Source organism: Notolabrus celidotus, chromosome 1 (assembly GCF_009762535.1).
Source record: "Notolabrus celidotus isolate fNotCel1 chromosome 1, fNotCel1.pri, whole genome shotgun sequence".
Lineage (NCBI taxonomy): Eukaryota > Metazoa > Chordata > Actinopteri > Labriformes > Labridae > Notolabrus > Notolabrus celidotus.
In genome coordinates, this window is record NC_048272.1 from 8,186,917 (window position 1) to 8,210,671 (window position 23,755).

At 38.3% G+C, this 23,755-nt stretch overlaps 1 protein-coding gene across 1 annotated transcript; it reads right to left on the minus strand.

The window, feature by feature from the left end:
• LOC117804604 (sodium- and chloride-dependent GABA transporter 2-like) lies at positions 1-14,673 on the minus strand. The gene is made up of 14 exons (XM_034672941.1): positions 14,544-14,673; positions 14,307-14,447; positions 13,956-14,043; positions 9,290-9,422; positions 7,396-7,530; positions 7,215-7,318; positions 5,770-5,894; positions 4,586-4,698; positions 4,322-4,459; positions 4,076-4,178; positions 3,719-3,819; positions 3,455-3,625; positions 3,247-3,340; positions 1-2,988 (listed from the first exon to the last, which is right to left on the minus strand). The coding sequence occupies exons 1-14, from the start codon at positions 14,575-14,577 to the stop codon at positions 2,984-2,986; spliced, it is 1,485 nt and encodes a 494-aa protein (XP_034528832.1). The 5' UTR covers positions 14,578-14,673; the 3' UTR covers positions 1-2,983.
• Between the last annotated feature and the right edge of the window lie 9,082 nt (positions 14,674-23,755).

The following is a 23,755-nucleotide window of genomic DNA, read 5'->3' on the forward strand; positions in this document are numbered from 1 at the left end:
TCAGAGTTCCCCAGAGAGGTCTTTTATTCAACTACTCAAACTCATTCACAAATAAGTCATATATAAATACAAAGTTATATGTGTATCTATATATGAAAAAACATCAAAAACTAATCCAAGGAAGAACCATGTATTTAAAAAAGTAAAGGAAGTGTTGAAGGCACTGTTGGATTTATACTTAAAATTCAAGGAGCTGGTTTAGATTAACACTGTTATGACCAGCCTGAGGAGGTATATCTATTTGGCGAGAAAGTGCCCGCTTCTATTTTTTATGAAATATGTTTGTTTTTTTAAGTAAAATATACACTCTATATGTAAAAACACTGGAAATATAGTTGCATTACCATTCCTCTGTTCTACAAAGTCAATGCCAATCAGATAAAAAGTGTAGGTAATCAAATGAGCTGCATAACAAAAAAATTGCACCATACAGTGATTTGCTAGTTTTGGTTAGTTTTGGTTTGAGGTCACACTTGGAAAATTATAAGAAACCAAACACCTTTTTAACACCTGACACTGTAATGACACTGTTTTCAAACCTTCAGCCTTAGTTCACACAGCATGCCTGAGCAATGCACAACAGCTGCCACACTTTGATTTAGTAGCTACTCAATAAATGTACATTTCAGATAGTGTATGACTTACTCCCCTGATATAGCATTTAAAATTGTGTTAAAAGGTGTGATATTGTTAGTATTACAACTACAGGTCTTTATTTGCCAGGAACCACGCCCAGCTTATATTAAAACCAGACGAGACTCCTGTTTGATGTTTTTGACACTACAACAAGGCGGTTTGCTGGAGGGGTGACTGCTGTAGTCTAAACATGCACGTGAAAATGAAAATTAGGAAGTTATGTGACTGACACGCACTTCTCAAGAATGCTGTGTGAAGCCATCAGAGATTTTCACTGATAGGTCCATGTGACTGACATGAGCTGTTTCATACTTGAACCCCAGGCAATGCTTGGACAAACAAGATCGGATTCAATCATACATCACATGCATTTTGATACCAGTGAGCGAGCAGATCCAAGTGCATTCAATGTATGATTCAACAGGTTATAACATTTGTGTTCTCACGTGCAGCCCTGCTGGGTAATGTCCAGACATGTGCAGAAGTGAATAGCATAATGTAAAGTCTGTCATAATAACAGTATTAACTGCTGCTCATGTCTTTTCAGTCAGGCTAACATGAAACAAAAAGGAACAAAGGGGAAGAGAGTTTCAGAGGTCACAGAGGTCAAAGGTCACAGCTATGGGTCTGTGTCAATGAGAACTTTAACTGGAGGTTACTGTGGTCACAGACACAAATGTTTTGCTGTCATAGAAAGTAAACAGTTTTGTCCAAAAGTCTATGTGACTCAGGTTGTATGTGTAGCTTACAAAAGATAGTTCAGTGCAAGTGTTTCCAGAATACTGTTCCCAAAGTCAAGAAATATCTTCCATGTTCCATGAATTTTAGCTATTTTTAGAAAAAATATTAACAAATCACACGTAAGTGTGAGGGATAAAAAAGTTAAACATTTTTGGAAATATGCTCAAAGTTAGCAGCTGGAATAACCTCAGCACCAGGCTTGTTATTCCATAGTAATGTTTACATTTCTGTTTGTATATTTCAAAGTATTAGCATTTTTTACTTAACAAAATGTTGTATAAACAGTTACTATCTTTGCAATGTGGAAATGTAGTAATGCCCTGCCTGTAGACAGAAATATCAACATGGGTGTTTGTAATAAAAAAAACTGAAACATAAAGAGACACACACATTGCATTCTGGTAATGTGCAATAACTTTCTGTCTAACATGCACTTGTTTGGTTAGGTTTTTTGCCTCTGCATCTCGAGCAGACGCTAAAGTGAACCTTGAGAGAGTAATGGCACACTGTTGCTATTCGACAACTTGAATTGAAAACTACAACTCAGACCCAAGTCCCTGTTAACAGGGAAATACTAGACAACAAAATAATAAGTTGTCTCCCTACTGTACTACATGATTATAAAATATGATAAAGTTATCATGGATCAAGTTTAAAAAAAAATTGAACTGCTTATGGATTAAATCTCTGACCCTAGCCATCCCAACCTACAGTGTGGCCCAGGACACATCTGCATAGATACTGCTAGAGGACTGTGGAAAAAGAGTGATTGGATCTCACTTAATACGAAATGCGTCATGAGTGTATTTTACACCTGTTTTTAAGGCCACCAACTTGTTCTCCTCCATTTGAACCACATGTTGATTTCAGGTGTAAATAGGCAAAAGAACAGAAAAGCTTGGGCAGTAACACACATTGAGGGAATGTGACTTCTGTTAACTCAGAATGCCATTACTCCTTTATATCCTGACATACTGTATGTAATTGTGTGCTCCGATATAAATATAAAAAATCTCATATAAAGAACTTAATGATAAACAAAAAACAGTATTAGTAGAGGTGCACCGATTGACCAGCCAGCCAGTTGACACTTTGAGGGTAATTTTGCCTTGATCTGTGCTCTGCTGGACTTCTCTGTGTAGCCAGTTACATGCCGTTTTCCGTAGCCGACAATAATGGCTTCAGAAATGTAATAGAACACCTTAACACAGATACTCAATGCCAAGTAGGTTATGTCAATGCTGAGCCTGACTGCTCAGTGGTGGGCAAAGACTTTCCAATTACCAAATTCTTCTACACAAATGTCAGAGACAGTCCCACACTGCTGCCAATTTAACAGCTGCATTTGACAAAATGTTCAAACTTTTTTTTTACCCCCAAGGACTTGTAACATGTTCAGCTTGAAAAAATGCAACCGGTGCACCCCTATATATTACACATTCAATGTCCTATATTCAGATAGGTCACCTCACCTTAAAACACATTCCTGTAAATGAATACTACCACCATGTATAATAAACGGCTTTACCCACATATTTTTTTGAAAATATTGTGTAAATTATACACACACATTACACACATTACACACTCACACTCACAGACACACTCACACTCACACACATACACACAGACACACACAGACAGGCAGACAGACAGACACACACACACACACACACACACACACACACACACACACACACACACACACACACACACACACACATACACACACAGAGAGAGAGAGAGTGAAAAATAAAGTTAGATAAAGTATATATAGCCTATCCTTTGTTTAACTAGGTAAAAGTCTAAATAAGAATAAGATCTCTTGTAAGTGTGACCAGACCATTCATTACATATTTCCATTTTTACCATCATCATGTACACGTAGTGGGACACTGAAGCTTGCCATTTCCTTTGCCATCACTGGAAGGTCATCTGCGGCTTTGGAGCTTTCCTTAATACGCTGTAGGAAAAGGTAATACTCTTTTTAGGGATATTACTTGCAGTATAACAGTACAACAGTAAAGGTTTTCAAACTTATAATGCTCCTCAAAACCAACCAATAGTTAGCATTCACCTCCCAGAGAGTCCCCTTTCCTTTGGCCAGTTTGCAGACCATGGTCAGTGGAATCATAATAAGAGATGACATGGCCAGAAACCAGCCGATGCAGTATGCCCACCAGGGATACACATAGGAGTTGTTAAACCTCAGGGGGGTGTATCTCAGCAGCAAAAACACAAGGGTGCCCTTTTAGGGGAATAAGAAAAAACCTTAATATAGCAACACAAAAAGAGATGCTCATTCATTTACATATCATTTGTTTCTAGTCTAATAACTTACAGAGCAAATAGCAGGGGTGCCATACATCCAACAATACTTGATCAGCGACAGAGGCTTGTACCCAATCATGTCCTTGATGTTGTCATAGAAGCGCTCAGCCCCTAGAACAGAGACAAAAACATACAACATTACATAAGCTCTGTTCACATTATACTTTCTATAACCAAAGTAAACTTTGTTAATAACTGATAATGACTACATTTCACCGTTTTGGCAGTAACTAGAAAACAAACTTTAATATCAAACCAACTTATTATTTATAAGCATGACAGCTTAGTGGCTTAGTTTAATAGGTTATCAAAGTAGTGTATATTAAAACCCCTAAAACAGGCTTAATGGCTGAAAAAAGTATCTTACCATAAATCCATCCAATAATCACTGACTGCAAGACTGCCATCAAAAGAAGAGTGGGACCACTACACACATAGTGGTCAAAGATCTGCAGAATGTATGCGCCCGCCTAAAAATTGAATTGAATGAAAATCATTCTTTGTCTGAATGCAGTGGACTGGGCATTTATTTATTTGACTGCAGATATTTCTCACATGATATGCTTTTATGTGACCACTAACGCAAGTACTAGTACTAGTAAGAAAAGCTTACCTCTGAAACTAATAACAGGCCAATTAAATAGCACATAGCACAGATCAGAAACAGAAGGACCTCTCTGCGATATCCCTGTCGAATCTGGGCCGGGTAGACATCCGTAAGGGATGTCATGATGCTCTCAAGCCCAGCAAACTGCAAAATGATAGAACAGTTTTAAAAGTCTGTTCAGAAGTTAAAAAAAAAGAAGTTAAGAAAAGGGATGGGGGGGGGGGGGTTGCACAATATTTTTTAGGAGACATAAATGAAACTGCAACTGACCTGACCATCTATCCCTAACAAGATAATCATGGCGAAGAAGCACACAGACCACACTTGAGGCCATGGCAGGAGGGTCACAGCTTGAGGGTAGACAATAAATACAAGGCCAGGACCTGCAGATTGAAACCAACAGTGAGTAAGGGGAGGAACATTTAATTAACACCTTGTCCATGACACTGAAGAAAGTTAAACTTACTTGTTAAACTGAGATTGTGAAATAAAAACACAAGGTAATCTAAAGTAAAATGTTGATACCATCATCAAATTACAACTTGACTGTTTCTTGTGGTAATGTTTCATGATCACTTCAGATATTTATTCCTCCCCTTTCCTTCTTGTACCCTTTAACAACATGTAGAAGAAATTGAGGAAAATAATCTTATGTCCTGCATTGGCAAAATGAATATTAATTAAAAAAAACAAAATAGTTTTCATACAGTCATAACTAGGGATAGACCGATCCTACTTTTTAGGTCCCGATACCGATATCGATACCTGGGCTTTGGTATCAGCCTATACCGATTCTAGCCGATCCGATCTTGGTATTGATTTAACAATATTCCTTAATGTGAGGATAGAATCATGTTTTGGCCACTTCAGGCTTTTCTGACTTGATGGTAAACTGTACCTGGGTTCCAAGTGCTAAACCAGAGGCTTCAATCCCTTAATTTCAAGGATCCGGAACAATTAAATCCAATAACCTGTCCGTTTTTTCACACTTTGAATCCATCAATAGAGGGTTTCTTGCTTCTTTGCAGTAGGCTACAGCTGACGTAAACTTCTTCCTTTGGGCTTCTATTATATTTTTCAGCACGACTGCCATCCATCGAAACATTACCGCTGCACATGTTGCATATTTCTGACAGAGTTGTTCGCAAAAGAAGCATGCACCTAAACTGCAGAGCCTCTGCAGTTATCCTCCATTATGCTCCACCGGTGGTGAGGACTTAGGAGACGCACATGGCTATTTTCAACACAGAAAAGCATAGAACTGAGATGAATAGATCTGCCATATGGATCGGCACTATATATCGGCCCCTTGTCACCGATATCCGATCTAGCTTTTTTAGTCCGATCTAGCCGATATCCGATACCAGGATCGGATCGATGCATCCCTAGTCATAACAGATACAAGTAAGAATTCAAATGTTATAGTTTCTGTTTCATCTTTTTCATTGCCTTACCTGATTCGGCAACTGAGGAAATGTCAACACCCTGAGTTTGTGACATGTATCCCAGGACTGAGAAAATGGCAAAGCCAGACATGAAGCTTGTGCCACTGTTCAACAGGCAAAGATAGAAGGAGTCTCTGCAAATTCAGGAAAATGTAAAGTTGCATTACTTCTTTCTTAGAACTGAACTTCTTCTTTGAAAACTGAGTTAAAGAATAGATAGAAAAAAAACGTGTCAATGGGTATATTAAGAAATAAGCAAAAGCGGAATTTTGTTGCTCATGTGTTGGTTCTTAGTCTATTATCATGCGCAAGCTAATTTAAATGTATTAGGCTACTCTCAATTATTAGTTCAGCAGCTACACAATAACCTATTCAGGGAAATAAAACTAATTGAAGCTTTCCAATTCGTTGAAATGAATTACCTCATTTTGAAACAATTTACATTTGTTATTTCTGAGGAAAAAAAAGTTCCCTCTGCATGGCTAATTCCAACAATTTCAATTTGGGCCTGATTGATGACCTTTTGATTTCAAACACTGAGGATTATTTTTGACAGGAAGAGAGTGCCAGTGACGAAGAGAACTGAGTGTTATGGAATTAACGTGACCGGCTGACATTTGTACAGTAAGTTGGAGACTTGAGCAGAATAAGGCTACAGTACTTCCAGTGACTTTTGTGTTTCTCTAGCTAATATAAGCCACAGCTAACGTCAGCCACTGTCGTTCTGTTCACATTACATTTTAAATCCACAAAAGCAGTTGGGTGCGACTTTGACTTGGATGGTACTTGTTTGTGGTTGGCGTGGTATTTCTGTCTGTATTTAATGCTTTTTGTCCATGCTCATTCGTTTTTCATGAAAGTGTTGTCTAGTTTACATTTGTTTCGCCTATTCACAAAGCTAAATTGATTATTTTACCATAGTTGCGTTCGCTCTGATGAATAAAGTTTTAGTGAATGTCATGTGACTTCGGCACGTTGCGAGGTGAAGTGTCAGGAGAGAGAGAGAGACTGGCAGGAAGAGGTGACAACTGTAAAATCCTAACTTTTCTTGTGTCTATTTTGTTGGTCATCCAGGCGAACGCGATCATCATAAGAGTTGTTCAACTTAATTTGAAAAGGTAAAACTATGTTTATTTTCCTTCTCCTGAGTTAAAAGTCTAATGTTGTCATGTTTGTCCTGGTAGTTTTCACAGTTTATCGCTTTATGTGGACATCAGTTTGATGAGTGGACTCTTTAATGGCAAGCACTTACTGTACACTGTCAAATGCCCTAACTCAGTAAACTGCTTTTCTATATGCTCAGAAACAGTAAAACCCCTTTTTACTGTAGTAAAGTTAATTGTTTTTTTCTAAAAAATAACCATTAGCACCTGCTATTAATCTTCTAGTCCCCACCCACATTGTTCCCCCCAATCAAATTTCACTTATACTGCTGCTGTCCAACAAGTAGTCACCTGTAACAGTTGTTGTTGTACTTGTTGTAGCTCCCAAGCGTTGTGAGACATCCCAAACATATGGCATACGAATAAAATATTTGTGTTCCAGCATCCATCCAAACCTATAAACCAGATACATCATTTCATTAACAACAATCCTACTTTTGCTATAAAATAGTTATTGCACTCAAGGTGTTACCTGGGGGTCAGTCAGCCTAGCAGGATTGGGGTACAAGTAGAACTTGATGCCACGCATAGCTCCTGGAAGGGTCAATCCTCGAAAAAGCAGCACCACCAGCATCACAAAGGGGAAAGTGGCGGTGAAGTAAGTAGCCTAGATTTCAAAAGAAAATGCCTCTGTTTCAATTCAAAGAGTAGTGTACTACAATGCATGTCAGTACTAATATTAATATAGTTCTCCATATTTATAGCACTTTCTACAGGTGAGCACAAAGTGCAATCCACAGACAGTATTAAAACAACCACCAAATGTAAAACACTAAAAAGAAAACAGAAAAGGTTACACACAAGCACATATTTGAAAGTGCCTCATTAGTGTTTGAAATAGTTTTGTATGTGTAAATATTCATTTTTTCCATATTTTTCTGTATTAATTTATTATACAACCCAACATTACACCACACAGCAGTGTTGCCAGTCCAGTGACTTTTCTACTTCCCTTTTATGCAGCTGTATAAGTTGTAAAAACATATCACCTTTTGTGTGACAGGACTCAGTTGCTTCCTACAAAGTAGTGCGATTAAATATATCAAGTTACTTAAGATGTTCAGTGCCAATAAACTTATCAAACACCTCATCAGATAAGAAGATCTACTTGTTTAAGTCAAGCTCAAGGCATCTAGGGAAAATTACAGCAGTTGGGAGTGATTCACATTAGGTAACCATGGATGACAGATGGCCGGCTCTAGTTCAAACAGCTCTGTCACATAGTCCGCCAGTCAGACTTTCAAGCTCACTTTCTCACAAAAGCAGACCTCACGTAAGTCTGGCTCATCATTAAAACCTCACACGAATGACAGATTTGGCTTTTGGCCAGCTTTCACTCAATCACGAAAAAAATCCATCACTATTCTGTTTTAACACCTTGGGCTTGTAAGTGTTTAGTATGTGAAAGTGAATCACGTGTGGAAGTAGGTATTCAGTAACCACAGGTTCAAGATACCATCTAGTCAGGACACAATTTCCATTTATTTATTTACTACTGAAGATGTCAGAGGGGAGAGGAACAGACATAATCTATGCACCGTGTTTTTCTGATCAGTCTGTTTTGAATAGCTTTATGCATGTGTTTGATAACTGCTGTATTAAATTTGAATAACACTTGCACACCTTTTTCCTCCTTAAGTAATGTCAGACAAGTACTTTGGTGTGATTAGGCAGAGCATGTGTACACATGCCTGTGGACTGGTGCTTTGGCAGGAAAAAGGACCTCTTGGGCCAAATGAACCTGCATATGCTTGCTTAATTTGGCCATGGCATTATTTTTTTCATAACCGCTGGCACTCTGCCCTTCTCACTGGGCACAGGCAGAGCCAGAAAAACAGTTTCGGACCAGGGTGTGAAACGGTTTCAGATTGCTAATAGCCATAACATGCTCTTATTAATAAATGTGTTTACTCAACACAGGCACTGGTTGTAAAATGGTTGTCAGGAGAAAAAAAATCACTGGTTTGCATATTTTAAAAGACGGAATTGCTTGCTATCACAGCCGGTGATGCAACAAAACAATTGGCTGTATCAACACGTTTGAGAAAATCAGGGGTTGTTAATGCTATTAAAAGGTTTAACACCTGCCTCTGCTGTCAGTTATCATGTAATTATTCTAGAAATCACATGAGTCATATTATGAAACCATGGCATAATTGCAGCTTTTACAACACTTTTACTGGATCTATGGAGGGTTAAAGTAAAGAAAACACTTCAGATGTTATGTACTGTGTGAGAGGAAACCTTTCAGTGTGTTGAAAAGTGTTTTCTGAGTTTTCATAGAAAAATATACTATAAATTAAAAAAAAGTTGAATGGCAAAAGGAAATGTCTTTTTTTAATTCAGGATCTGGTCTTTAGTCTCACCTTTCCTGACGATCTCACACCTTTCCAGACACAGAAGTAGCAGATGACCCAGGCCAGAAGGAGGCACAAAGAAAGGTCCCACTGTATGTTCCCCAAAGTTTCAATGCCGGGTGAGATATTCAGCACCCTTCGTCTGGAAGGAAAAAGATGTAAATTTTTGAGGAAAAATATATCTTAGTTTGTCACTAAGATTAGGTGCTAAGTACAAAAGTGCCAAACCTGTCCTGTCAAATACTACTTAACATCCTTTAAATTACTGTGGCTTAGTGGTAAGGTCAGTCGTCTCTCAGTCAGAAGGTTGACGGTTTGACACTAAACCCCAAATTGCCTCAGGTGATATAGTAATATGAATGGAATTAATTAATTCTGATGGTCCCCAACAATACCAACTTCTTCCACTAGTATATCAATATGTTGTGAATGGGTGAATGACAAAAGTTGTAAAAGCACTTTGAGTGATCAGAAAAACAAGAAAAATACTATATTACCAAATGTCCTACAGTTCTATATTTTATCCTCTTGTAACGACACCTGTATCATGCTTTCACCTTCAAGAGCAAAAAATGAAAAAATATATATATTTATGGGGTAAACTGAACAAAATAATTGTTTCAATTAATATATAGGATAATTAAAGATATACCTTAGAAGGATTGCATTTAAATGTCCAGATACACCAGCTTGCAAAACTTACTTAAGAGCCCTGGCACAGCCACAGTTAAATGGAATGCAGACATAACATTTTAGAGTTATTACTAACATCTTTGATTGACAAGTCAATCAGTCTATAATGATAGGTCTAATAAATGCGAAGCTGAGCATACTTGTCATGATATTACATGCTCTAGTATTCAGGCTGCTCTCATCTCCAGCTAACAGGTGTTTCCAATTATTCTGGCTGGTTATAACACTTTGCAAAGATGAAAACTATTCTTAAGGTTTGCGTTTGTAAAACTGTCCTGCCTTAACAAAACACATACACTTGTCTCTTTCAAGCTTGGGTCCCCTACAGAGGCTTGGGAGCTTGAGGGTCCTGCTGACTGTCTTAGGTGTTCCGAGGATTGCACTCTTCTGGACAGATATCTCAGATGTTGCTCCTGGAATGTGCCAGAGTCACCCTCCCAGTTTGGAGGTTCACTGCCCCAAGTGCTCTGAGTACTACCGGCACCACTGTTTCCTTCCCTCTCCAGATCCTCACTAGCTCGCCCCTCTGCACTTTGTATATCTCCAGCTTTTCATGTTCCTTTTTCTTCATGTTGCTGTCGCTTGGGATTGCAACATCTATCACCACCACCTTCTTCTGCTATTTGTTCACCACCAACATGTCTGGTTGAATAGCCACCACCAGCTTATCGGTCTGGATCTGGAAGTACCACAGGATCTTGACTCGGTCATTCTCCACAACCTTTGGAGGTGTTGTCCATTTTGACTTCAAGCCCAAGCCTGGTAGAGATGTTTCAGTGCGCTATGCCAGCCACTATGGTGGTCTATGTAGGCCTTACCTGCCTGCATCTCACACAGTGATATGCTGTACTGTCTCTGGGTTATCTTTGCACAGCCTGCACCTGGGGTCCTGTCTTGTATGGTAGACCTCTATTGATCTTGTGCTTTGGGCCCGCTCCTGTACATGATCAGTGCCTTCGTGCTGTCTAACAGTCCAGCCTTTTCCAGCAACTGATATGTTTTCTCGATATCAGCCACTTACTCTGTCTGTTGGTAGGACATGCCATGCAGGAGCTTGTCCTTTCATTATGGTCCCTCTTCCTCTTTCCTCTCCTCTTCACTGGATTTCTGCTGCCTGAGGTACTCTCTTAGCAGGTCATCTCTGGGGGTCATCTTCCTGATGTACTCTTGGATCTTTGTGTTTTCATCCTGGATAATGGCTTGACACTCACTAGTCCTCGGCCTCCCTCCTTCCACTCCCCAAGTCCAGCACTCAGGGTGCTGGACTTGGGGTGAAACCCTCCATGCATTGTGATGAGCGTCCTTGTCTTGATATCAGTGGCATACATCTCCTCCTTTGGCCAGGTTATTATACCAGTGGGTTATCTGATTACTAGCAGGGCATAGGTGTTGATGGCCCAGATCTTGCAGCACATCTGCTATGTTGCCCTGTGGTAGTCCAACCCCACTTGTGACCACCTTGCCTCTCCTGCTACCATCCAATCACATTTTTCCAGTCTGAATGACATGCCGATGTCATTGCTGTAGAACCTGGTGATGTGGATCAGTGAGTCGATGTCTCACTCATTCCTGTCATACAGCTTGCTGTTATCCGTGAAGCGGAGGTGGCTGATGGTTGCTTCCAGAACCAGTATCCAAAGCCACTCTTCGTGACGATCTGACTGAGGGGGTTTAGGCCTATACAGAACATTCCACCATTCGTGTATGTGTATGACATTGACTCATAAGCTTTCTTGTAGTCAATCCAGGCAGTACACAGGTTGGTGTTCCTAACTTAACAATCTCAAATGGTTGCTCTGTCCACCAGTAGCTGGTGTTTGTCAGAACTGAAGAAGCCTTTCGGAGGAGAGGTGAAACATCCACTAGAATTTCGATCTAGTCCAGTTGCCTTTTTGGATCAAGCTTTGAATAATATTGATGGATCATTTCATTGATTTTAGTTATATATCTCCTACTTATATGGTAGTAAAGTGCCCTCAGTACTTGTTTGACCCACAACAAACACACCTTTTTTTGTGAAAATACACAGACCTCAAAATTTACGGTGACTGACAAAGGCAGAAGATCTGCAACGTCCGGAATGATTTTCATCAGGAGAAAAAAATTGCAAATGCATCTTGGAAAAATATGTTAAAGTCCAAAGCAAACGCAACAGTGGAAATGCACTGCAAATAGAGAAATATGCTACAAAAAGCATAAACAGCATAAGCACTACAAATACCCAAATGATGCAAAGCAAAAAACACCTAAAACATCTGTTATAGAAAAAGGCACTTCAAATTGAAAACAAACTACTCCAGGCCTGTGGGAGTGCTGGGTGGTGCCGCTTTAATGTTGACTGGATAGAAAAGAAGAAGTCACTGCATTTCTGCGTTAATGAACCTTAACACAAAACACCACAAGTGGAGTGTGTCTGTCAACCATGGTCTTAAGCATACTGTGATAAAACCTATTTATGGATGGAAGAGGGAAGGGGGGATGTCAGGTACAATGATGCCCCCATCTCTCAAGATTTGTGTGGAGAGTTCAGTGAAAACAGCCTGGAATGCTTGGGGCAAACCCAACAAGAATCCCACTGCACTGATGAGTGATGAGCTTCTTCCAGCCACAGGCCCAAGCTAGCCGCTCAATTAGAAATACAATTCACCCATGTATGAGACTCTGAGAATTCAGGCTTGTTTTGTACTAAGTCCTGTTAGCCGTTAGCCTAAAACATCCCAGGCAGCAACATGTAACTCAGGTCTCCCGAGATGAGGGAAAAATTATGCAAGTCATCTCTCTCACTCCTATTCAACCGGTAATAAAATCCACTTCAAATTCTCCTGGCTAAAGTAATTTAACGTTACTCCCTGATATCGAACTAAGCTGCTTTTCCTTATCTTTTATAACTTCAGTGTCTGGTCTTCTTCTCTGCCCAGTCTGTGTAATCTAGCGCCTCTAGCCTCAATTTGAAGCACTCTTTTTCTTTTGCAGATGTATTATGATTTTGTGCGTCTTTTGCTTTGCACCATTTGTGTATTTGGAGTGCGTTTAGTGTCAATGCAGTTATTTCTACTTTTTGCAGCACGTTTTTTCATTTGCAGTGTTTTTCCACTCTTGCTTTTGCTTTTGACTTTTACATGTGCTTTTAAAGATGAATCGGTTTGCATTTGCAGCTCATTTCCACTGATGAGTACCATCTTCACTTGATGGCCGCCTTAAATTTTTGAAGTAATCTGAAGTAAGCAAATCCTTCCAAAATATTACACCCTCTCTTCTTGCTTTCAAATTCAAACTTACACTGTTCTCAGTCTCACTGAGACTTTGAGTGTATGTCTTTACAAAAAATCTGTTTTACAACTTTTACATTGTATTTAACTTTGATTGAGTCTGACTGAATCCTAAAAAATAAGTAAATAAAATGCTCATAGAGAATCTAAACAATCAAGGAAAAGAGAAACAATTGTAAATACCTGTGTGCCATTAAGTTGAAGGGTATGTCTGATTTATGCTTCCTGCTGTAGTGCACATCAGGTCATACCAATTTCTCGACAGACAAAATGATGAGGGGTAATTTTGTAAGAGCCGTTAATATGATTTTGAAATGCACTCTCCTCACACCTTTTTTTCTTCGTTTTTCTGGTATCTTGGCTGACTAGACCGTTAATATAAGTTAGTGTTACGGGTTACACAAGGTTATAAAACTTTATTATAAAACCAGTAAATGTGAACACCATCCTGTCCGTACACGTACTACAAAATTAACAGACATGTCAGCAAAGTTGGTACACACCCAACCATTGCTAGGCAACACGTGCGATTTATGCGTATGAACTGGCCTTTTATGTATTACTTTAGATAAACTGAGCTTTTCTGTTTACATCACAACACAAAGCTGGTGTTTACACATTTTAAATTTTGGATCATAGAATTCATATCAAACTACATAGAACATGTGTTTTTATGCGTTGAATAACTCTAAATCAAGTAGGTAAAAACTTACCGCCAAAACTCTGTGACAGACGATGATACGTTTACAGGCAAGGTCCAATTGGCAGTGGCATTATAGTTGTTCAGTATCACACAGGAATCTGTGATATATCAAAGTATTGCCAAACACAGTTAAAACTGACAATGGCTGCTCAGTTGATGCATATTCAATCAGTACTAATTGTAATAGAAATACAGTAAGGGTTCAGTTATCAGACACAGTACTATGACAAAAATCAATACAATCAATCAAAATGAATTAAAACTAATGATATAACTAAAATTGTGTTACACAATCAACATATAATTCAGACAATCAGTTATTAGTTGTGTATAGTTGAGAGGGAGATAAAAGGAAATTTACTTGTATTCCATGTATTATTACAATGGGTCCATGGCAGGCTGCCAGAGAATGAAGAAAAAAAGTAGAAAAATGCCCAGGCTAAAATCACCATGTAGCTGACAGAGCCATAGAAAATAATGATTTGGCTTGCATATCCCAGGCCTGGAAATTGAGGAAAACACAAGAATTACACTGCTGTAGCATTATTTTCTTAATTTGCTGAAGTCCAACCTGTACATTCTAGCAGGTATACCTCACCTTCAAACAAGGGGCAGATCTTCCTCCAGCACATGATTCCTCCCTGACTGGTGAACTGTCCAAGTGCTGTCTCCAGTATGAACAGTGGAATGCCACAGGTGATAAGGAACAGGATATAAGGAATGAGGAATGCACCTGCAAGTGCAAGTAAAGCATTTTCAACATGCAAAGAATACAATACAGGCAAAGAAAAACACAACCATTGCTCTGAATTTTTTAATTCCTTGTTTTTTTTTTTCATTGCAAGTGTGTACACAACACAAGTAATGAAAAACATGTGTTCACAACACTTACCATTCAAAAGTCCCACAAAGCAAAACACTGCATTTTATCGAAGCAGCAGTTATAAATGTTAAGATTCACAAATTGATGTTGGTTAGAAAACCCAGTTAACTTTTTGTTTTTGAACACAACTGCGTAAGTAAAGAAATTAGTATAAAACCTGCAACTGAAGCGGGTCTAATCATAGTGCCCCCACTGCCAAAAAATAAATAAAAATATTGGTTAAAATAACAAACTTTGTGCCAGTGTAAACAATTGAAATAACAGGGAGAAAGAGCCTCTGATAAGCCCACAGGCACCATTGGATGGCTTAGTGGACAACTAATATTTTGACACAGAAAAAAAAAAATTGCAATCATAAGAAGACACTAAGTTTGGTTTATCATTATGGAATGACTGTTTTTTGATATATTTATATAAAAATGTATATAAAAGAGGACTGTTTGGCGATTGCAAAATACAGAATCCAACTTTAAAAAGTTGCTGAGACTGAAGAGAAGAATTTTTATGACTCACTTAAGCACAGAAAGAAGCTGACACCTCTACTTTGAGGGTGTCAAGAAAGAGGACAGAGTTTTTTTCCTCACACATTCAGAACCACTTTTTGTGTCCAAGTGTGTAACAATATAAACTCACACTGCTAAAATATACACTGGGTAATTCATTTCCAAAAGTGGTTGCTTGACTGTCTTAAAAAAGCCAACAGAGGAAAAGTTCGGATTAAAGGTGATGAGTGATTTTGTTGGCAGTTGAACTGAGAGTAGCTCATTCCTGGCACTCTGTCATGACCCATTTGTTGGAGTGTCTTTTTAATATGATGTATTTATACAAAAATGTCTATCACCACATTACTTCAACAAAGAACACTTATGTAATTACAAACTTCTTCCACTCCTGTTGTTAAACCTAATGTAACACTGTGTGTACCATAGACTGTCGACACAAGAATGTGATGAATGAAAAAAATCTTCTCTTTAATTTTGTGTAATAGTGTTACAAATTAGGTACATTAAAGTTACTTTTGTAACAAGTTGAAAAGAGAGATAAAAAAATAAGTTATCCCTTTAATGTTTAGCCCATTGGTGGTATTCCTGTATGCATCTGATTAGCCTGATGGAAATTTTCAAATATATACATTCAGGAGCAGGTAAGAAGCTACTTGTGAAGAGCTCAACTTGATTTTTCTGAGATGCCAAAAACAATTAAACATTTGGCAACGATCTAAATAAATGCTATGGTATGCTGAGTGGAGGCAAAGCGTGAATACATGTGCATGTGAAGAGATGGGTGGGAAAGCATGTGTGACTTCAGGGCTGAGAAGGAGTGGGAACAGGTGTGCAGCTGGGTGGGGTCGTCTGATGTAAAGGAGGGAAAGTCGGGGGATTGTATAGCGGACAGGCTAAGCATATCGCATATGAGAGATGAGGGAGGATTGGAAGAAGTGAGCAGGGGCTGAGAAAAATGTGGAGGTGAGATTAAAAGGAAATAACTGTAGAGAATGTGATTGGACCCCTAACCTTAGTTCCAGATTGTTGCATATTATGTCCGTCAGTGATGTAAAACAGTTTTTAGCCTCAAAACAAGAACGTTCCTGATAAGTCTTCATTTTATATTAATCAAACCGACATGATAAAACTTCCTAAATCACCAGTCTTTATATCTTTGAACACCTTGGGAGATTAGAGCTCTGGCAGATGTGTCTGGCAGTTCCCCCTGTGATAAAAAACCTTCTCATTACATGGTGGGAAAACCTTCTAAACAAGCCGATATTTCAACCTTCATCAATAAATTCATGCTTCTGATCTATTCTACTGTTGTTGGGATAATCTTTGCAACCCACTGGCATTTTGTCAAGTTAATCTTGTCAGGGTCTTTTCATAAATTGCCCATCCAAGCTCTGATTCATTAATATATTATACAAATTGGCAAATCCCTTCTTAATGCCCGTCGGTTTTTTTTTTACACCAGGTTCCCTTGACTCCTTTTGGTGTCACTGTCAATTATTCGGCCAGAAGTTTTCATGGGTTTTTCCACTCTGACACAAATTACTTCTCAGACTGAAAACAGCTTCTCAGAAGTTTCTTACCGTATTGTCATTTATAACATTTTAAGTCACATTTTTTTCAGTAGTAGGTCCGGGCGCTTTGCAGACATTGTTTCAAAGAGATTAAAATGTTTCATTCTGTACTTTTTTCTGCTCAACTCGTCTTAAAACCTTCCCTCAACCAATCTCTTTAGTCATGGGACCATGTAAAGAGATCTTTTCAGTCCTCTACTCTTTACAAGAAAAAAATGGAACCCTGGTCACTGTAACAGGTTCATCATTGATCTCAAAATGTAGTTATAATGTTATCAGCAGCATGTAGTTGTAAACTGATAATATTGTATTACTTGACATGGACTCTCTAATATCTACACCAAAGTTTTTTTTTGTTTTTTTTTCTTTAATTGACCATTTTTCAAAAATATAAATTTTTACAATAAATTGGCAAAAACCTTGTTATAGGCTACTATCAAGAGGGTGGAAATAAAAGGTGTAGGGAAATTAGGATGAGGATTTGTGTGTTAAGATCAAGCAGCAACCTCCAGTCTCATACTATGAAGCCCATGCAGAAGTGATATAAACTGCAATACATCAAGAATCCGCTTGAGGCTGGCTGCAGAAACACCAGAAACTACATAGACATGAATGGGAAAAAGACGATCTTTGCAGCATTAATAAACAAAATTTCACGTGGAACTGATATTGTGGAGCAGTTGTACTAACACTTTGGAGAAGTGTCTTTAAATTAAGCATAGCTTTTAACTACTGTTGGTTGGGACTGGGCAGAGAAGAGCACTCTGGGCAGCCCTACAGAGTAGGATCAGCACTATGCAGAGTGACACGCTCAGTTCTGACAGTTGCTTACCATAAAGCATAAAATTGCAGTTTGAAGGTCTGGGCTAGTTGGGTTGGGTGGCTGATAATTATTTTTGTGGTTTTACTGCTGTTTTGCTTTCATTGTGTATTTAGCCTAAATATAGCATTAAATAGAGCCTGCCCAGTGCATCACAACCACATAAAGCTATTGTACATAATCATTACATCACAAGTTCATCGAAGGAGTAACTTTGCTTAGTAATAATTGATTTTTGGGGTTTGGGGGATTTATGCTCAGAGCCTGTAACACGCAAAAATCTAAACTTTGTTCTCTTATACGTTATTGTATCTTGGGTCCATATGTTAATCCAAAAAGGGGTAGTAGATTGATCTCCTGTGCTTTTTGAGTGCTTGTTGTTGCAAAACTTGGCATCAGTATAAACTTGAAGTGTCATATGATAAAGCTTTTGAAGCTCTTGCATTTAGCAGCTGCATGATGTAGAACTTGCTTTTCCACCACTTTTGTCCAGATTTTACTAATCTACCTGCTGTAGGTTAATAAACTCCCCTCTGGAAGGGTTGTCAGAAATGATACGGCGGACAACTCGAGTCTCCTTCTTTTTCCGTTTATTTCACACAATAACGCACACGTGCCAACCGTCACTCGGTGGCTAGAAGTTATAAGACTCTTAATAAATAGCTAATTAGTTAGATAGTTAGATAGTTAGTTAGTTAGTTAGTTAGTTAGTTAGTTAGTTAGGTTGTAAACCTGCAACAAAAGCACAAACACAACTCGAAATTAACAACTATAAGTTAACATTAATTATTGTCTGGAACATATTCACTGACTATTCAACTACTCACCGACAAGGCGTACCAGTCCTGACGTTTAACTAAATGAAAGTGAAACTTAAAGGAATATCTATACGTTTTGTAAGCCCTGCCCACTTCACACACACAGTTGGGAGATCAGGATGCTCCAATCAAATAAAGCCATGTTATGGTTTCATGAAATATATAACAAATAAACAATGGATAAAACTACTGTAAAGTTATACAACTTTGTATCTGTTTGTCTTCACTTTTGGCTTGCTAATCTTTTGTGCAGTAGTAGCATCCTCACACCAACTGTTGTCAGTAGGTGTTGAGTTAACATGACATAAATTGAGCCTTGCAGCTTAAAGTAACTATGAGAATGTATTTATTGCAATACTACAAACCCATGAATACATTCTTACTGAAACCAGATCCAAAAGCCATATGTGATTGTGATAACATAAAAATAGTTCATGACCTCTGCTGAGGGCAGTTATTATATTTAGAGCCCACTCTTGGACATCCTATACAGCTTTGGCAATGCATTAAAGAGGAGCTTACAAAGCCACAGGAGTGTGAAGCATTGGGATAAATATTTGTGGTGCCACTTGGGCCCACTCACTTAGGGGGGCTCATGAGGAAAAGTCATATCTGCCATTGTTATTTAACATCCAGAGAGAGGCAGTCTACCAACAGTAAGATGGAACTACACTGTCAGTATAAGCTATGCTAACCTTCATGAGAGCATGTATTTTCACTGTATTGAATCAGTCTAAACTTTTGTTCTTAGATGTGCTTATTCAAGTGTTACTAAACTATATTTTGATCCCAATATAATTGGGATATATAATACTATTTATAGTTATCACCTACCTAGTCTGGTTGTTTTCTTCTCAAAAGTTACAAAGGAAAGACTTGCTCATTTGTATATCCAATAACTTTATGACTCCATGTCACGTGGTAACTTGTGTGATCAAATTTTTCTGCTTTAGTCAAACAACCCATTATATGCATCATTTTTAGTACGCAAAAACATAAAAGTAGTGCTAAAAGAGGAAGGAGAAGCAACAACCGGATTGAATGTAGGGCTCAAACTGATAAAAATATACTTAAGAAGCAGCATGGGTGGAAGAGACTCTGTGGATTGAAATAACTCTCAATAGAGGAAAGCAGAACCAGAAATTTGGACTTGAACAGAATTTTCACAAACAGTGGAAGCCCTGAAGGACAAACTTCTTATTGGTGAGTACCATAGACTGTATAAAATATGGACGTAGTATCCGTGACGTCACCCATCTGTTCCTGAACGCTGTTTTGAAGCAAATTGATGGAGGCAGCCATATTGGAAATGCAGAACTCAACCAGGCATAGTGTGATGTAAAGGGGAGGAGTTTGAGCCCCCTAGCCAACAGCTATGCGTTCCGACCGGGAGTCACGTCAATAATGTCCTTATTTGGGCATTAACTTGTAATCTTAATATCTTCTGAGCCATCAAGTTAGAAAAAAATTCACCCCCAGTTCAATGTGTGCCAATAGAGAAATTAGCTACGTAGAGCCAAGCCGTTTTTTGAACCAGGCTGTAAACATGTTTATTAATGCTGCAAAGAGCGTCTTTTTTTAATTGGTGTCTATGTGGTTTCTGGTGTTTCTGCAGCCAGCCTCAAGTGGATTCTTGATGTATTGCAGTTTACAACATTTCCTCATGGGCTTCATAGTTTGAGACCAGAGGTTGCCGCTTGATGAGTACAGGTTTCTCTTTTTTATGAAGGGATGAGGAATGGTGTTTAAATTTACAGAAATATAGAGTTGCAGCTAGCTGCGATTTTTCATATGTTGGTAAACACACACCTACTATGTGTCTGATTTAAGTTGTCTTCATGTGACTGTATCTAGGGCTGTCATTAATAATGTGTAGGCATATAGCTTCTTTTCTTTTCTGCTGGCCGTGTGTTTTATTCTTATCAACATAAAGTCAACTTTTGTCTAAAGCTAGGCTTTCATTGTGTATTTAGGCTGTTATTTTGGTGTAGATAAATGTGTCTATGTCTGCTGTCTGTGGCTCTGGTCATTGGCTGGTTTGGATGAGAGTTGGACTGATTCTCTACTGGGTGACATAAATGGTCTGCTTTTAGATTGTTTGGAGTGGTTGTATGTGGCTATGCATGTATGTGTGCACAGGTGTGCACTTCTGTTTGGGGCAAGAAGGAGGGCCCAAAATAAATTGTTCCACAGTTATTTCACTTTGACCCTAATCTCACCTTAACTGCATGAATTAAGGTGAGATTGGAAAAAGATAACCAAAGCTACCTTGTTAGCTTTTATATCAACAATAAAAAAATACAATAACACAAAACAAGAGAAGCAAACAACTGAAAAATAAAACCTTAAATATCTTTATTAAAAATATGGGCCTTAAGGAAGTCTTAAATATATGTTAAGCTCAAAAGTTATAGTTCACAAATGAGTCTCATTCAGTACAAGAGACATATAATGTATAGTAAATGACCACTCTTAACAGAGTTAGATCTCGTCAGGATTATGACTATTTTGGAGAAACTGAGTATTTAAAAATGCCACTATTGCAGTAGTTGGTGGCTTTGAGTCAAAATGTTAATTAAATGTGTGGCTGTTGATTCTGGAGAATGATTGTCGATGTTTTGACTCCAGCACCAAACAAATACAACCCTCTGGCATTCCTGTATAAAGCTCCGCCCCTAAATGTATTGATGCTAGTTGGCAACTTCAAGACAAAAACATGTTGAATAAGAATGTGAAAGAGGGAAAGAAACTGGCAAAGGGATACTGGTTCCTTGCATCAACATGTAATGGTGCTCTTTTGATAGGACAGCTGAAGAGAGACAGGAAATGTGGGGGGTAAAGAGCGGGGGTAAAGAGCGGTGGAGGACATGCAGCAAATGGTTGTTGACTGCAGCGACGAGGACTATAACCTCTGTATAACGGGCACGCGTATACTTCTAGGCCAACATTGCCCCAATTAGCTGAATTTGACAGACAGTGTTTTGGATAAGACTATTTAAGGAGATGGACGATACAAGAGTTCCCTGAAAGTGAAGTCAAACATTTGGAGCTCCCCTTGTGTCTGGCTATAGCGTAGGACATAAAGCCCATTGTGGCTCTGGTGGCATTCTTTACTGCAGTAACCCAGGATAGGAAGAACAGAGAGCAAAAACCCAACAAATACTAACTTGTGAGTCATTGAACTTTCCACAACATACAGACCAGATGTTAAGCATTTGCTTTTCTACTTTATATAGTGTGCATCAATGCAAATGCATCTATAAATTCAACAAATGATGATCATGTTTGTTTTCTTCCTATCCTGTGATGGCTAGTCAGCTCTCAAATTTTAGAAGCTTAGAAAAAGTACTTTTTGAGAATGCATTTTCCAAGTAAGGCGATTATTTTAGAAAACTTCTACTTGCCTTTGTGAAAAGGAATGTTATTTCAACCCAGTTAGAACCATTTAATCATTCTGATAATTCTAAACATTTAACCTGAAATCAGCTAATTTAGGAATGTGTTGTTTTAGGATATGTGAAGTCAAAATTTGTGAAAAGTCCAATAGTTAAATGGCTGAAGCAGGGTAGAAATAATATTTTTTTTCAATGTTATTACTCAAGTGATTTGAAGAAATACCCTTAGTTACAATACACTCCTTAAATTAATCTTCCTTGGATGGTTTTGCTACAATAAGTGTGTTTCAGAGAGTTTGATAATCACAGATTTACTTGGAACTGCCAGATCCCACAAGAATAAACTTTGTCAATCAATATAATGCTGTTGGTATATTTCTATATTTCTAGGTTTTGCATGATTTGCTATGGACTTAACTTCTTATGAAAGAAACAAACTGAAATTGGTATCATTTTACAGTGATGTTTGTGATTTAATCTATACTTACTTAAACAAAGCTATTACCTTCACTTGTTTAGATGCATTTTAATTTGTAAAGCTGCTGAAATTTGAGCAATGTGACCACTCAGGACGATGGGGATTTGTAAGTGTGAGGAATTCCGTAAACAATGTGACGCTCCTTCTTGCATAAACATGGGTATTACGTTATTGTCATAGCCTTTTGTAACCTGTCAGTTCCTTAGTCATCAGATGTGAAGCAAGGAGGGGGCACAGGGGGGTAGAGGAGTTTTATAGCACCCAGAAAAAAGCTTGCATAAACAAAGCATAATGAAGTCTGCAGCTTATCACAAACATAAGTATAAAGTCTGTGTTTTGTTAGATGTACTGTCTCTCAGTCCACTGTTATTTAATTGTATACATCATCAGTCTTTTGATATTTAACAGAAAAAATTCAACAGGGCAACTTAACAGGAATAAGATATGTTTCTATCAGTACAATGATTCAGATATAAAACCTACAATACCAACACTTTCCTACTTTGCCTCTACTGCAATAAAAATAGTTTAAAAAGTTTGAAGGCAGCATGCTACACGAAACCACTCTTTGATTTAGTAAGGGGTTGTAAAGAAATACTGTCATGTCAGAATAACAAAAAGTTACACTCACCACCACCATTCTTGTAGCAAGATATGGAAATCTCCACACATTTCCAAGTCCAATAATAGCACCAGCCACAGAGAGAATGAACTCACTCTTGCTTGCCCATTTGCCTCTGTCCTTGATTGTTTGTGAAGAGGTCTTGGAAGGGCTATGGCACAGGCTGCGCAGAGAGTCTGCCATGCTGCTCAGGGAGAGATAGTCTAATGGCAACACGGCATAGATCCTTAAGTTTCGGGACTGCCTAGTGACTGTCTGAAGCAGATTTGAATAGACTTCCCTAATTGTGAGACTGCACGGTATTTTAGCCAGAAGGGGGACCTCTTGATGCACAACACAAAGCAACCGCCCAGCATCTAAATGACTTTCAGACGTGTAATGGATTTGGGTTACTCACTTCTTTTTGGTCATGGTGTTGAAGTCTTTGAAAGTTTATTTTTCTCAGCCTTACACAAGGTGCGAATGACTTACAACTAGTACATGCAATGCTGTGTAGCCTGTCAACTTCACCCATGTAAAAATGGCTGGTACTTAAAATATATAGTGGCCCAAAGTAAGATTTTATCACTGGACTATTATGTAATTTACTATGTGCTGCACTGCTTTTCACATGCTTTTCCTTTCTCTCTTTCTTTAAGCTAAGGTTAAAACACCAAACTGCCATCAAGCACAAAACTTTGAATAGTGTTTAATAGTGTTTATTAAGTTCTGATGACATTG